Here is a 17,127-nt window from a genome sequence, read left to right as displayed (position 1 = left end):
CTAACCAACCCTTTGTATGCCTCACATAATCGGCTTTATCCTTACTTATTAAAAGTATTGTAGTAATCCCCGAATAATTTACAATTTCAAGTCGTCCGATACAACAATAACGCACTCTCGGTAGTATTTAATTTACAGTATCGAAAAACTCCCATATATACGATGTTTATACCCTGAACAGGGTATATTAAGTTTGTCACGAAGTTTGTAACACCCAGAAGGAATCGTCGGAGACCCTATAATGTATATATATAAATGATCAGTATGTCGAGCTGAGTCGATTTAGCCATGTCCGTCTGTCTGTCCGTCGGTCTGTCTGTATATATACGAACTAGTCCCTCAGTTTTTAAGATGTCGTTTTGAAATTTTGCAAACGGCATTTTCTCTTCAAGAAGCTGCTCATTTGTCGGAACGGCCGATATCGAACCACTATAACATATAGCTGCCATACAAACTGAACGATCGGAATCAAATGCTTGTATGGAAAACTTTCACATTTGACAAGATATATTCTCGAAATTTGGTATATATTATTTTCTAAAGCAACAATGTAATCTACGAAGAAATTGTTCAGATCGGTTAACTATAGCATATAGCTGCCATACAAACTGAACGATCGGAATCAAGTTCTTGTATGCCCAACTTTCACATTTGACAAGATATATTCTCGAAATTTGGTATATATTATTTTCTAAAGCAACAATGTAATCTCCGAAGAAATTGTTCAGATCGGTTAACTATAGCATATAGCTGCCAGACAAACTGAACACATAGTTACTAACAGAAATGCATTTGTGAAGGGTATTTAGCTTCGGTGCAACCGAAGTTAACGTTTTTTCTTGTTTTAGGTAGTTCTTGTAATACACATATTTAATGAATTCACCTGTCACAAGTCGATAACAGCTCAATGTCGGAAAGTGTCTATCGCCAATGTTATGACATCGACCCGTTTACAGCAGGAGAAACCATTAACTAGCGATGGGGTCGGTTTTTGATAGTGCGCCGCCATAGTTCATAAATTTCGAGCAGAATTCTTGTAACGCTCTAAGGATTGTCTCCAACAAATATTTGGACCGCTTTAATGTGATTTCTCATCACCGAAATTAAATACAAGTTTTATTTTTTATCCATATCTAATCATTTTATCTTTATTTACGTTCATTTATTTAATATATTTGCAACCATCATTGACTTACAATTAAAATATATATGTGTAGGTTTAAAAATTTCGATATTAGTTTAAAATTTACACATGATTTACTTTCTAATACTTTTTTTTTAACTATTTATGTATATAGTATAGTTTACAAGTTGTTTTCTGCTAAATTTTTCATACAAAAAGTGATTCTCAATTGCTGGTGTTTTAAGCTGATACACATATATTCCATAATAGCTATAACATACAAATATACTCGTACATAAGGCGTGTGTGGTGTTTTATATACTATACATTGTTGTTTTTCAAAATATTGTTTGCTAACACTAAGTGACGAATTGCTTTTAGTGAAAATATTTATTTTCGTATTCGGGATATATTAGAATTTCAGTTTAATTTTTTACTCAGTGGGCGCATTAATGGTGGCATTGTTGGACAATAATGTCTATAGAAACCACTCATACGAGCAATTATTTGATCAAAATGATTTTAGATCTGGTTTTCTTTCATGGCAATAAAAACCGATATCAAGTGTGTTTACATTTTTACCGTTACATGAATTTCTACTTTTAGACACAAAACCACACACATTTAAAAATGCAATAGTTAACCATTTGACGGCAAAATGTTTTTGATATGACTGTTTTTGGATACACATAATTATTCGGCAACTAACGACATTTTACTAATTTTCATAATTTATTTTTATTGCAATAATATAATATTAAGAATATGGGGAAAATTAAATAAAATAACTCGTCTTCACTAAACGATGAATACGCTACAAAAATCTGCCTGCTTTTCCTTGCGAAAACCGTCGCTAGTCTTACTTCGCCATTAGCTGAAGAATTATTGTAACACTCTTACGAATTCCATAATTGCATTACAGAAGTACTTTTAATTTATGAAAATAAGGATCATTGTATGGAAATAAAGAATATTACAGACCAAAAAATCCATTGAGACCAAATTTGTATTTTCGGATCATTGCTTTCGGTGCTCCGAATTTACGAAATATAATTTGAACCTTATAAATGATTTTTATTACACATCACCAAATAAAATTTGTAGTTAAATTGTTGAATTAAATGTATTTCAAAGAATTCAAGAAAGCTTTGAAACAGCCACATTAATCACTCTCTCTGAATGTATAATCAATGCTGCTTTTATACTTTCTGCAGGCAATCACTTTGTTTTTATTTTTAACATTTTTTTTTTTGCTAAAGGCAAATACTTCCATAATGCAACTTGAAAACATGAGTCACAAATTGATTTCAGTCATGACTGTACACACGCTTTGTTATAATTGCACTGAAAGCTGACCCTAAGTCATTAACACTGTTTATTTATCGCATTCTTTTTTTCCTTATATAGTAGTGGTTTTAAAAATTATTATGTTTAAAATACGGCATATCTGCTTGATATTAAAAACTGTGCATAACCAATGTTAGATAAGAGAAGAGTTGATAATTTTATTAAAATATATTCACAATAATGCAAAAAAATTAAATAAAAACAAATTGTTTAAAAGTAAGGTTAAAAATATTTAAACAAACATTACAAATCTACGAACGAGAATTAAAATAAGTTTATTTATACAATTTAGCGCAGGTTCGCTTTGTAAAATTTATATATATATATTTTAATAAAACAGACAGTACAGAAAGCATTTTCCTACAGTAGAAATGATTTTAGAATTGAAATATATATATATATACTCTGCAACATCATCTTAGTTGTAATTTACCTCATATGTTGTCACGCTTGTAAGCAGAAGTTGTCTTTTCAAATATACTTTTCTGTGTTTTACATTTTAGTTATCTTTAAAGCGTGTTCCCTCTAAAGTTGAAACTGATTTAGTGGAAAGTAAATTGTTGATCACGGTGCAATGCAATAAAACACAAATAAACGATATTTTCTGCTGAATACATTCACTATAGTACCAATAGATTTCATAAAGTTATTAATAAAAGTACAGAGATAAAAATTTAACTTAATTAACGAAATGTCTAACTTGCTCAAAACATGCAGCAGCATTTGAAGATGCTTTTGAAGCATTCTATGACGCTGAGAAAAGGGTGGGACATTTATAAATACATTACATATGAATCGTTGCCGCTGTGTAACGCGCCTCACCACGTCTCCATGACCATTGACTTGGGCGGTACTGAAACGTGATAAGAAATTGATATTTAGTATAGGGTTGCAAGTAAGCAACAGACGTTAGTGGCTTTGTAATTATGATTAATGCTTATGCATCAGCGTAAAATGGATTAATTAAATAATAATTAAATAATGCATACAAATTAGTTTATTTTAATAATCTTTTTTAGTGCCAAAGTGAAAAGACATCGTGTGAAAACATCTGTCACCACAGCAACATTTTTAATGACTAAGCTGAATATTTATAATCTCGCAACATGTTGTACAGAGTGTAATAGTTTTGCCAATCGTAGATGGGGGGGCATTTGTGGTATGAAAATATTTGAAAAGTGGTCCGCCGCCTAATAAGTTTAATGTACATACCTCAAAAAAAAAAAATTTAGCTATACCAACGAAACTTGGTATATGACACAAAGGAATTCAAAGGGGCCAGAGTCAAATGTGAATAATGGGCGTGGCATCGCCAACCATTAGGTGAAATCCTATAGCTCAGGACCCAAATTTGGTGTACAACATTAATATTTTTAAGTTAGTTCGAAAATAGGCGAAATCTTTCATAACTCGAAGTTCTCTTGAATTGACAATAACGTTCAGAAGTCAAAATGCATAAAAATTTCCTTCCATAAATCGAAATTATAAATTGTTACGTGATCCTCTAAGTCGCATTTTTTCGGGGAAATCCCACTTTGCAAACAGCTGGTCTCGTAGAAGACGCCGCGCGTATTTATACCTTCAAATGTTACTATTACAGACTTTATTGAGGGGTACAGTGAGATTTCCTTAGGGTGATTCGGGTTAGGGAAGTTCAACTGTATAACAATTTTAAAGACCATCTGACCTCTTTTACAACGTATAATCGAATATGCTGTTTGGACGCGTTCAGGCCATAATGAGAGGACTATTCGACTGTTACGGACAAGGCACAAAATCTAAACATGTTCTCATAAGAAAAATGCTTAATGTCAAAATGAAAAGAAATCAAAAATTAATGCAATTACATAAAGATAAGGGATCTCACATAACTAATCAGTTTACTTTGCTTAACAAGAAATGAAAATTGTCGTTATGTGGTGAATGATACAATGGAAACTTGTACAAACCTGATGCAAGTGCTTTGACTGCATGTAAATATAAAATAAAATAAATATATATTGTAAGTCAATATGTAGAAGATTACTATTAAACAAAAATATTCATACTTTGATATTTTTTGCTGTATGTACATATATAAATAAAAATCAACATATATTTTTAAATTATATTCAAAGTATCGGCAATTAGTTTTTTCCTTCTATTAAAAAGGTATCTAATGTTTAATTTATTTTGATCGATTTCGTAAATGTGTTAAGCCGTACGTACCTGAATAAGAAGTTGACCGCTTTTAGTGTGTGGATTTCTGTACGCATAAAACACCCATAGCACGACTGTTAGCACTAGGCAGATGGGCACCAAAAAACCAAGAGCCAACCCCATACTTTTCGGCTCGGCGTGTGATTCCAAAGCTTCATTCGTTACTTTCGCCGCATGGTTGTCATCATGCACTGGAGTAACCGTTGCGCTATTCGTGTCACTTACGTGCGTGCTGCTTTCATGTTGGTTGTTGTTAACATTTTCAGTGGGCACATTCGTTGGAGTAGTGTTCGTACTGGCATTAGTGTTGCCGCTGTCCATTGCATTGTTACCTTTCTGACCAAGGGCAGGGCACGCAGATATATCAACGATTTGAGTACGATCACATCCTTTTCAATATAAAACAAAACAAAAAATATAAATTTAATGGAAGCATTTATAAAGCAATTCACATTTAGCAGGTTATACCTTTATGTTGCCACTCTTGCTTTTTACGATCTGTGCCGGTTGAACACCTATTTAGCGTTGGACACCATGCGCACTTAAAGTAATTGGACATAAACAATTTAGAATTTAATTTGATCCAGTGGATATGAAGTTAAAACTTACATCAAATGAAGTCTTGTGATTTATGCAGGCTGCGCAGTCTTTATAATCTAGGCAAGTCGGAAGGGCTTGTAAGTAAATGATAGTTGCATTCGATATGCCATTATTAGACAAATTTATGCGATGATATTCATAAATAGTTTTCCTGCGTGTGTCTAAATGTGAAAAAATATATTTTAATGGTCTGCTTGAGTGAACATTACATATGTCCCTACGAAATAGTTTACTTACAGAAAACGGTCTTGTCAATTATGTAAGCGTCAGAAAGACCCACTTTAACGGGATGCTTATCGTCTTGAATGGCATTAATATCGATTGGAACATAGTAGTAAATGAAAACAATATTGCCATTTTTATGGAGCGTTGCGCTAAAGGTGAACTTTCCTACGTCTTTTTTGTCTTGCAGCGAAACTTTCTCCCAAATTACAGTGAAGGCAGTGCCTTAAACGTCAAAAAGAAAAGTTAAATCAGTCGTGGTCTACTATTGTGTATTTGATTTCATACCGTTATCCCTAGTGCGAACAAATGATTCATTTGATAAACTTGTGTCGAAGTTAGCCATTAACGGTGCAATATACTGCGTTGCCGCTAGCCAAGAGTGCACATAATCACCAGTGTAGAGGAAGCCGCCAGTCGCTACCGTAATATTTCGAACGGGATGACCATAAAAGGGGAAGTCGAAGCTCAATTCGACAGTCTAAGTAGCAAAATATATAACATAAAAAAACATTTCATTTGATATTTATATATGAAATGCAAATTACATTTTCATCTTAATACAGATAAATCTTATTGACTATATGTTAGTATTAAATCAAAATATCATAATAGTTGAATAAGTAAAGCCTTTTCGTGGCATCTGCAAAATGATCGCATCGTTGGCTATTATATCAGTTATAATAATTTTAATCTTACCATAGCACGACGATGGGATTGCGAGAGCATGGAATTGAATGTAGAGTTCTTGACAGATTCCCACACTCGATCTGCTTCTGCCTGGTCGACATAAATGGAGCTGTTATAGTAGATGTGGTGGTCCTATCGAAAGAATGTAAGAAATTAATTATCCAAAGCTGTTACTGTTGTTTTGCAAGCAAACTACTTACATTGGTAGAATTGACTGTGTAATTAGTTTTTTGGATTTCACTGAGAGTTTCGTTATCAGGCACATCAACGTTATCTATAACTTTTTCTTCTGGCGTTTCAGTCGGCAGATCAATGGCCTTAGATTCCTGCAATAATGTGGAATTTTTAGCTACCGTTGGCAAGGCAGCCGCAGCACCTACCGTTGGCTGAATGGAAGCGGAAACAATCGTAGTCTTTGGCTGTGACAACTGTAAGCCTGCATCCTTCCGCTGGCCAGTACCGTTTACGCCTAGCAGGGGCATGTCGGCTGCTTTATATGGCACCACAATCGATGATATATTCGATGGTGCGGCGGTTTCCACTGGTTTTTTGACATCACCGATCGTCGCATTTGCATTCTGTGGCACACTCTCATACTGATTTTTAGCATAAATTGTCGGTGCGTCGCGCTTCTCACGTAATTTCACCAAAGCAATATGTGCGTCATAATGCGAACTTGATTCCGGCGACACCCTGTACAGCTCAGCTGGTTAAAGAAGGGAGTAATAATGTTTATTTCAATTAATTAAACTAAACTTAAAATTGTAAATTGTTATTATTATGTTATTATTTAAAAATTTTGTTTATATTTAAAATACTTAAGTGTAAAGACTAAGAGCATGCATTTTATCTACAATTGAAATGGCTTCTTGGTATGCAGCAAAAACATATACTGCTGGCCAAGTAATTAAAACCGATTTTCTTTTGCAAGTTTTGATTGTTAATATAACTTTTATAGAATGTTTACAACAATTTTTACTCTTTTTTCCTTTTAAGTGTTAGAAAATCAATTTTAAATACAATAAAACACTAACGACTGCTGAAAAAAAAGGTTTCTAATTATCTGGCCACCAATGCATTTATGTATTTGCAATTGTCAATGTACGCGGTTGACGCGAAATCACTTCCATAATATGCAACAAATAGAAAATCGATATTTTGCGCGAATATGCGTTTAGATATTTATAGGCAACTATTTCTAAGGCGACATACACTATATTCAAAAATAATGTAAACCCTACTTAAACACTATACTCTTTATATGTATGAAAATGCGTGAAGCGTTTAAAACCGAAAGAGAAGCATGAAACTAGCAAAACACAATCTTGTTTATGCGTTCTATCTTTCTAGGGACCTTTAATGACCTTTGGACTAAAAATCCGTAACGGAAAAGTGGAGCGACGCTTAGGCAAGGAATGACCATTGTTTCGAAGAACCGATTTGTAATAAACCGAGTTTTTTGTTCTGCCCTAAAAAGGAATTTAAAATGTCACAAACTAGAAATAAATTCAGAGTAAATACACAAATTAGACTCTTTGCTTGTAGAGGCACTTTAAAATGTTTCTAAAAATTTAGGTGATCACACTTTTTAGAGAAGTTTTTAAGCAATAAATTACACACTCTCGCACTCACACCCGAACTGTGTGAGAAATCGACCATTGCCGCATATTTTACTTGAAAACAGTGTAGCGAGTTTTTTAGTTAAAAATTTTAAACTATAAATCATATATATATAAATATATTTTTAATTATAAATAAATTATAAATATATTTTTAATTATAATTAATTATTGTGATTAAAAAATTTGTATTTAAATGGAAATTAAATTATTTTGTAATGTATGATTTGCAACCCTGCTTAAACGTAAATAAATTAAACTAGTAATAACTAATAAGGGTAATAGTGCCCATACACGACACACAAATCCATTTTGCGTCCGTTCTTCACAGAGTTAACATGTGCGACAGGCAAGCGGAACATTTCTTGGAATTTATTTCTAATGTAGCATTTTTATCTATTTCATGGAATTTCGTTAATAAGTTATTCCAACTTTTATTTTTCTTACACTATGTATGTATATACATGAGCGCTTAGGCAAAAAGCGAAAACTTTGAAGCGTGATTTCTCGGTTTTTCATTTTTACGATTATTCTTAATTGGCGGGCAGGATAGAAAAAAAACTAAACGTCGTATGGAATTAGGGCAAAGTTTATTATCATTGACATAAAATTATCTTATATTTAAACTAAAAAAAATATTAAGAAAAGTCAAGTTTTAACATATTTTTAAACAGCATAAAGTAAAATTCTTTTGATCAAAAACCTCTACTTATTAAATTTTTAATAAAATTTTAAATTTTACACTTTTTTTTGGAACTTTCTTAGTTTAACTAGAAGATAAATTAATAAAAAATATGAATCTCTTTGAATTTTTTGGTTCCGATAGAAATTGCGACCTGCATCCTGGCCGCCGTCCGAAAAATGTACATGAGAGATGCATCGGGTAATTGCTTCCCAAAGGCAGAATATCAAAGATTTCGTATCCAAAAAATTTGTGAAAGATGTTCAAATATATAACTATAAAGCCTAGAAATTTCGCTGGAATCAATAATTTGTTTCCCTCCCAAAAAAATCCTCAAAAAAATCGATTTTTGAAGCCTCGAAAGCAGGCTCTCCCCTTAACTCTTGCCATTGTCCGCGATCTTCACTGTTCGGCGACACGAGAGAAATGAGATTTTGTGCGCCGACAACGCCATACACGATAAACATGTTCGCGCACCGATCGTAAAAAATCAAACATTTTCGCGAACATGGATCGGTACGCGAACAAGCCCATACACGATAAACCGCAAGCGCACACATACCGATCGAACGCACTTGTGTGCTCGTGTATGGGCGCTTTAACTGATATTATCTTTAGCTTCTGTTGATACATACATATGTAACTAAATATAGTGCCTCACAAAAAGATTCGGAAAATATATTTTTTTAGTAAAATGAATCCGAAAATATGTATTTTATTTTGGAAACTTTATTATTACTTCAAAAAAACTTTGTACTCTGACTTATAATAAAAACCAAAACTTATTATAAACAAATAAGGAAGGGCTAAGTTCGAATGCAACCGAACATTTTATGCTCGAAATACTTCAAGGTGTAAAACCAATCATATAGATTAAAGTCAGCCGGATGTTCGAAAATCCTGATATTAGTTACTTTATATGTTTTCGGCTAATGGCGAATTGTGGACGTGGCAGTGGGCTGATTACGCCCATCTACGAACTCGAAATTTTGCAAAAGTGACGTTATTATTGCTGGCGTTCTAAGCAATCAGTAGAAATTTATGTTGTGTGAATAAAAATTTTGTATGTAGTATCCGGTCATTTTGTCTTTGCTTGTGAAAAATATGTTGAATTGTGAAAATGAAATATCAAAAGAAAAAATTAATATTCAATCTTCGGAAGAAATGAGATATCAAAATTTACTAATAGAAGCGTTTCAATCATTCACAGAAAGCAAAGGAATTCGCTGAAGTTGGGGCAGCGATCAGGGAGGCCGGAAAAACTTCAAAGTCGTGATAAAGCCGTTATCGTGAAAAAATTAAAGAAAATCGACGTCCAGCTCCCGAAATTAATCAAAGCTTCGCTCAGTATGCTGGAATACGCAGGACGCTTAGAGCTGCTGGCTTATGGGCAACTCCGCGAATAACGACGCTTATAGGTTGAAAAAAAAATAGAAAGAAGCGTCTATCCACATATGAGAGCGTGACAAAAACGTGTCTGTAACTCAGAATTATATTTATACTGAAAATGCTAAATACGAGCCAATGTTAGCCAGGAGTGATGGCATGACATTTATCCCATTAGTTTCCGTTGAGTTAGCCCAGACGACCCCAACACAGATCACAAATCAGAGATTATTTGAACGAAATATTACCAAAGTAGTGTCTGTGTCCGGTTATCGGAACGTACTCATGTCATAGTAATTGGTTTTATATAAAAATATTAATGAAAACGTTCTGTTCATGAAATTTGTCCAGTTATGGGAACGGTCCGGTTATGAGGACTATCCGTATTGAGAAATTTCAATTCAATTATGGACTTCCCTTATAAGAAATTACTGAAATCAAATATAATTATTCACTAATACTTAGTTCATTTTGCATACTGAATTTCTATATGCTAACCACCATAATATGTTTTACGAGATCTGAAAGCCTCTGTAGCTAGTACTCCTTATGTATAATGTATAATAATAATTGTATTATTATTTTACAAATAATAAATAAATAAATAAAATGTTTTACGACTAATATATTTTATTGCAGGGTAGCCACAGAGTTAGGGTGTTCCAAAATACTATGCTTGTGCATATATACAAGTTAACCTGAAACCTGACACAGCTGCCTAACGGCAAATATGAACAATAAACTGCATCTGCAACTGCAGACCACACTACGCGCTCTATTCGCGGCTTAATTAGATATGATGTTTATTTAAGTTTCGAATAAGCGCATTTCAATATTCTGATATTTCATTAAGTGATAAGCTCAGCACACTTTGTGCTATGAAATGCAAGATTGCCAATTGTAAATATTACCTTTTAATTCACCATTATATGTAAGTGATTACACGAAATAAATAATATTTAAAAATAGCTTAAAGGCTATAAAAAATATATTTTTTGTTGTAATTTAAAAGAAGAATATAATTTACATTCTTCATAGGTTCAAATGGTTAATTGGGTATTCGCAAGTTTGTAGTAAACGCAAATCAGTCATAACAAACCTTCCAATATATATTTATATTTATTGACATCAAGAGAAATAATATAGAAACTGGCAAAAAAAACCCCCTTTTAAAAAATTTAAAGTAAACGTTATGATATTCCTGACGTATCTAATATCTTATAAGAATTCACAAAAGATCGATTAACCTCAGGAAGCGTAAAGTGCCACATACAAGTCTTAATTGAAACAATTGATTTCAGTTACGAAACGACAGTATGTGTATAAGCATGTGTAGTATTATATTTATTCTTGTTTCTTTGTATATATGTACAACTGTGTTCGAAATAAAAGCAGTGACTTGAACAGCACCTGCATTGGTCAGTCAAAAAATGACGGAACATATTGTGGTCCGATGAAACAAAAATTGTTTTATTTGGTTCCCAAGGACGCCGATAGTATGTACGAAGGCCAGTAAACCCTGCATTTAATCCTAAATATGTTTCACGGACGTTAAAACATGGAAGTGCCAAAATCAATGTATGGGAGTGCTTGTTTTACTATGGTACAGGTCCGTTATTTTGGATTAAAGAAAACATGGAATGCAAATTGTAGGTTGAAATAATGGAGTCGACTATGCTACCACACGCTGAATGGAAAATGCCGTTGAAATGGGTCTGTCAACAAGATAACAACCGCAAATATACATATCAGCAGGTTGGCAAACAATTGGTTTGCTCTAAATGGAGTTGAGGTTATGGATTGGCCAGCTCAGTCACCGGACCTTAATCCAATTGAGAATCTCTTTGCAGAGATCAAAGAAGCTGTAGGAAAAGATATTTCGTCAAATACGAAGCAATTAAGGAGTACTGTGAAGAAGGCGTGGAAGGCCATACCTCACGAGAAATGCAAGCGCCATGCCTAGGAGATGCGCAGCTGTGTTATCCAACAACGGTCATTCGACGTAATACTAATTGTTTAAACTTTATTTTATATTATTATAATGAATTAATTGATTTTTGATGTAAAATCCTCAATTTTCATTTACAAACTTTTTTATTTACTTAAAAAAGAACTTTATCTTATTCTTTAAAGAAATCATATTTCTTTTAAGCTTGAATATGAGCAAATTAAATGCAATAATAATAACCCATAATAAAAATCAATTACGCGATTTTTTTACTTCATTTCAATTCTTCGTTATGCCACTGCTATTATTTCGAACACAGTTGTATAATTATATTTACATATTTTGCTTTCTATTGTGAAACCCAGAATTGAAAAAGGCGTAGTACATAATTGCCTTAAAGGGTCAGTAGGGTAATATTTTTTCAATTTTTTTTTTTGTTTTTTGCATTTTCTGTTCCCTTATACCCTTAAAATTAATGTAGAAACCCACTTTACCATTGGAAGGTTTCGAAAAAGGCCCAAAAATAATAATACCGCTCGACGTTCGGAGCGCTCGGAGTGCACACCTCAAACTTTAAACGCGTTTTTCTCAAGCACACGCTTTTTTAAACTGGCGGACATTATTCCGGTCGAACTACACAGCCGATTTGCTTAATTTTTTTTTTAATGTTCACAAAACGCCTGGCTATCGTTCCTATATTTTTTATAATTTATTGACAGAAAAAAAAATTGATTTCTGGGGGCAAAACTTATGTCGAAGTCCAAAATATTATTGGTTGCTGTTGTTGTTTTTACGGTTTCTCAATCCCCGTTAGGATGGTAAGGGTTATCTGTGTTGTCGTCGACGTCATCTAACGGGAGGCCCAGGAAACGTGCTGTTTCGACGGGGTCGGACCAAAGAGAAAAGGGTGTTAGATGAGTGGGGTTTGCAGGGCATGCAAAGAGGTGGTCAGTGTCATGCGGAGACTCGTTACATGCAGGACATACATTGGGTATGTCAGGGTCTATTCTGGATAAGTAGGAGTTTAACCTGCTACAATATCCAGAACGAAGTTGCGCTAGGGTCACTCGCGTTTCTCTCGGCAACTCGAGCTCTTCGTCTGCGATGGGTGGTGGTTTGACTCCAAGAACGCCATTCACGGGAAGGGAGTCGGTGAAGGTGTTGATGGCTCCACTGTGAATAGCGGTCAGTACCTGTCGAAAGTCAGTTGCGTCCGAAGTCCGGTCGGCGTACTGTACTGTACGACGTGAAGGAGCATCGACTATCAAAGGTTACACCTAAAATCTTAGGGTTATTGACAGTCGGAATCCCATCGCCATCGACTGCAATATTAAGTTCAAGTCTATACTCCTTCGTCCAGTTCGTAAAAATGGTCGCTGTGGATTGGGTGGGGGAAAGTGTGAGGTTCCGTGCAGTGAGGAAACGAGAAAGGTCGGAGAGGTAGTTGTTGTTGTGTTTTTTTTAAGTCAGAGTGGGAGCTATGTTGCCTGTTTGAGCTCCTGGGGACCGTGGAGGTGGTCTGTTGGTGAGTGGCGTCGCGGCGCGCGAACTATGTGCAGATTGCACAGCCGTAGAGGCTAGTGTCGCAGTATTACGTAGGCAACATGGGGTCACGTAACTCGTGGTCCTCTCCCTGCGAGTCTTAAGACCTGAGCAGGTCTTAAGATGGCTCCATCCATTGCATGTATTACACCTGACCGAGTTGAAGTTTGGATAGAGCCTTTTTGCGCAAACGCAGCAGAAAAATTCCTCTGGGCCCGGCTTGGACTTGATGCCAGCACGAGTCAGGAGGATACGGAGCAACCCTGATGCAAGGCATTGCACCAGTGACAACAAACACAAATTAACACTTACCGATCCAAACGGGGTTAGATCGCCGAAAAAACCGTCCTTGGTCGGATGAAATCCGAGTCAATTCCGGTGCGTAGAACCGGCTGTCGTGTTAATTGGTTGCTCAACCACAATGATACGTAACGCTATCAGGTACCAACCCAGTAGTAAAAAAAAACGTGGAAGGAACACAGCAATGTCAGTGAGAAAAGACATTGTCAGATACTCAAATCAGTTTTCTTTTGCGGTTGCTACAGAAGAAAAGATGCCTTTAATGTAGCTGTAAGTATTGAAACTGTACGCCAGCGTTCGCGCGATCACGAGCTGACTGCCCACAGTCCAAGGAAAATGTTATTGTCTAAAACGCATGTTGAACAAAGACTTCGACTTGAACTTCTAAATTGGTCTTCGACAAAATTGCGGAACATTTTATGGTCGGACAAATCGAAGATTGTTAAGTATGGCGGAAAATGACGCGTCAATGTGTAAGACGTCCACCCAATACCGAATACCAGCCGAAATATACAACAAAAGCGGTAAAACATAGAGGTGCGAGTATCATGGTTTGGGCATGCTTTTCTTGGCAAAGTGTAGGATCCATTTATTGGATTAAGGAAAATTTGGACGTTCCAGCAGGACAACGATCCCAAGCATACAAGTAAAGTTGGACAAAATTCATAAAAGCACAATATTCAATTTGCTACACTATTAAGTTTTGACCGCCGAAATTTCTGATAAATTTTTTTTTGATATACTAAATTTATAATTATTTGAAATTGGTTAACCAATGAGTTTTTTGTGATTTGTTTTACTTACTGTTAGGGCTTTTATGGTATAAAATATTTTTTTTAAAGATATCGCATTCTTTTTTAACAGTTTATCGTCTACGTTTACGCACTAATAAGAATTTGACTGACCGCAGCTGTACTTATATTATATATTAAGATATGTTAATATTACAAATACATATGTATATGTATGTATGTACATATGTACATTTGTATATGTACACATATTTACATACATAATTATAACTATATATTTTTTATTATAATAACTAAACTAGAAATATGAGAATTTAGTGTAATAACCAACATAACATTATTTAAAAGAGAAATTAGGATTAATCTTTACATAAGAGAGGTTAAGTGTAAGTGAAGAAGTAAAAACATAAATATGTGCAGAATTATAGACCTTTGTATAAAGGTGATCGAACAGAACTACAATTAATTCATATAATACAATCGTAAGCTTAATTTTCTACAAATTTTTGCTAATGTGAATGGCAAGTATAGACGAGGTCGAATTACAAATGTATGGATTCAAAATTTTGATATTATATTTTTTAATTTTTAAATACCAATACACCATTCTCCAGTGTATAAAGGAGTTGTAGCAACAAAAAATGTAATTTTGGATTCATCACACAAAATCATGCAGCCATAAAATACTTTTCTCGTCCAAAAATAATTTTTTTTTTCAATGAATATTAGAAGTAAAAACCAACTGTTACAGAGTTAACCGATCCAAAGTAATGGAAAGGCCCAACAAATAGAGAAAATATTATTGTACATACATACATACATATTTTTGCTAAACAAAGCGATACAAATATACTTGGAAAGAGTAAACGACTCAGCGTCACGAAATAATTTAAATGAGAAAAATAACGCTTAATCTCTGAATTGAGCCGAGTACTTTCAAGAATTTATAAACAATTTTATTTTTGCAAATATTGCTTGGATTAGTTTGTTTATCTGTCACACGCGTTCTGCAATACTGATAACAGCCAGTTAATGAGAAAAGTTAAGAAATTATATTCCTGGAAATTCTAATAAGTTTTAAAAAAAATCTTATCTTGGAACCAGACCTTGATATTCTAATTACAAAATGTTCCGATTTAATATGCTGGAAATTGTCAAATTCAGGGCATTGTTGCGTATCTTTTGTATCCATTGGTCAGAACAAGTGATAGATTTTAGATTTAAGGAACTAGGCACAACATTTACAAATTGATTTCGCACCAATATTGCTGTAATGCATTTTTTTTAACATACTATACATACGAATATTGTGGTAAATAGAGCATAAACTGTAAGAGTATTTTCTACTTAAGCATTCGTGTATCCATGCCTTGTAATTGCTAAGGCATACTATGTACATACAAATGTATATTCTTTTAGGATTGCTTCCCAATTAAATCTAAAATTTCTCAAAATTTTGTTATTAAATTTTGTTGAACCATCACCAAACCTAAACTTTAAATTGTAATGTGTTCAAAGAAATCTGTTTCCCAAACTCACACAGAAAAATTGTTTCATGCCTGATATTTTTCACATTGATATGTCTAAAAACAAAAATTTCCCGCAGTATTGTTATCTTATTTATCATTCAGTGCAATTATAAAGGTATAAATACAGAGTTCAGTTTCATGTCTGAACATACATATGATACTTATAAGCAGAAATGTAAACTGATTAACAAAGAAAAGAATATTGTTAATAAGAGACAGAAAACAATCAGCAACGTCACCTGTTTTATAAATGGTAATGTGTTATTAAAATGCGCCTAAAACAATGAAATGTGACTATAAAATATTATAATTATTTAAATAATCAATTGATTTAGATTATTTATTTTATAGATTGTTTTCAATATTGCAACCAAACCACATAGAGCTATTCACGAGATTAATTACACACATTAATTCTAAGAATTATTAGAAAAAAATAACTACTGAGAACACTACTCTTACAAATAGTTATTATATTAATTTCCGAATTATGTCAACATATTTACAAAGAAAAAATGAATTTGTATACTAGGAAGCCATTCTGTAATAACTGTCATTTCTATTATTTTAGTGTTTTATAGAAATTGAATTTTCCCACTATCTCCGCAACCACAAATAAACCAAACCATCAAACCTTAAAAAGGTCTAATTCTTTTTGTATTTTTATTGTCATTTTGCGTTTAATGCAATCATATTATTTTTTGCTTTCATCATTTCCTTATTCACCTAATTTTACACCAACACATCTTAATATTTTCACTTTTAATTAGTTATTCGAATTATGGCGTGGATAAAAATTACTGAAGTTGATTTAAACTTGTAAATGTGCACTTACTTCCATCAAATTTATTGGCTGTACCCGAATTAAATATAGAAATTAGAAATAATAGTGCTCCAACACTGAATAAAAATTTACTTTTCGTCATGTCTATTTGCTTGATAATCTCCAACTGAGGTGAAATTGCAATGATTTGGCAAGTGCTGTTCGTTTATTTCTAAAATCTTGCCAGACGTTCACCAGTTACTCTGTTCATTGATTTTACAAAGCGCGTTTCCGCTGTTTTTGTATTATATTACTCGGTTCAAATACTACATAAATTCTTAATTTTTTATACGATACATATTTTTAGCTCATAAGGGTATGGGAATACCGTAAAAACATACGGGAAAAATATTAAAAACTTTTAT

General features: G+C 33.6%; 1 protein-coding gene across 3 annotated transcripts; it reads right to left on the bottom strand.

Moving 5' to 3' along the window:
• Positions 1-1,114: 1,114 nt before the first annotated feature.
• Positions 1,115-16,904, bottom strand: LOC126757964 (plexin domain-containing protein 2). 3 transcript variants are annotated; one of them, XM_050471905.1, is made up of 11 exons: positions 16,775-16,904; positions 6,562-6,887; positions 6,382-6,507; positions 6,191-6,313; positions 5,780-5,972; positions 5,507-5,716; positions 5,279-5,430; positions 5,138-5,210; positions 4,679-5,058; positions 4,420-4,437; positions 1,115-3,323 (listed from the first exon to the last, which is right to left on the bottom strand). In XM_050471905.1, exons 1-11 carry the CDS (start codon positions 16,863-16,865, stop codon positions 3,255-3,257), a joined length of 1,761 nt encoding a protein of 586 aa, XP_050327862.1. In that variant the 5' UTR covers positions 16,866-16,904; the 3' UTR covers positions 1,115-3,254. The 3 variants fall into 3 exon arrangements, with proteins under 3 accessions (XP_050327862.1, XP_050327860.1, XP_050327861.1); XM_050471903.1 differs by having other exon boundaries at positions 6,382-6,887; XM_050471904.1 differs by lacking the exon at positions 4,420-4,437 and having other exon boundaries at positions 6,382-6,887; positions 16,775-16,903.
• Between the last annotated feature and the right edge of the window lie 223 nt (positions 16,905-17,127).

The sequence above is a fragment of the Bactrocera neohumeralis genome, chromosome 5 (genome assembly GCF_024586455.1).
Source record: "Bactrocera neohumeralis isolate Rockhampton chromosome 5, APGP_CSIRO_Bneo_wtdbg2-racon-allhic-juicebox.fasta_v2, whole genome shotgun sequence".
NCBI lineage: Eukaryota > Metazoa > Arthropoda > Insecta > Diptera > Tephritidae > Bactrocera > Bactrocera neohumeralis.
Note: the sequence above shows the minus strand (reverse complement) of the source record. Positions and strands in the feature narration are given on the sequence as shown.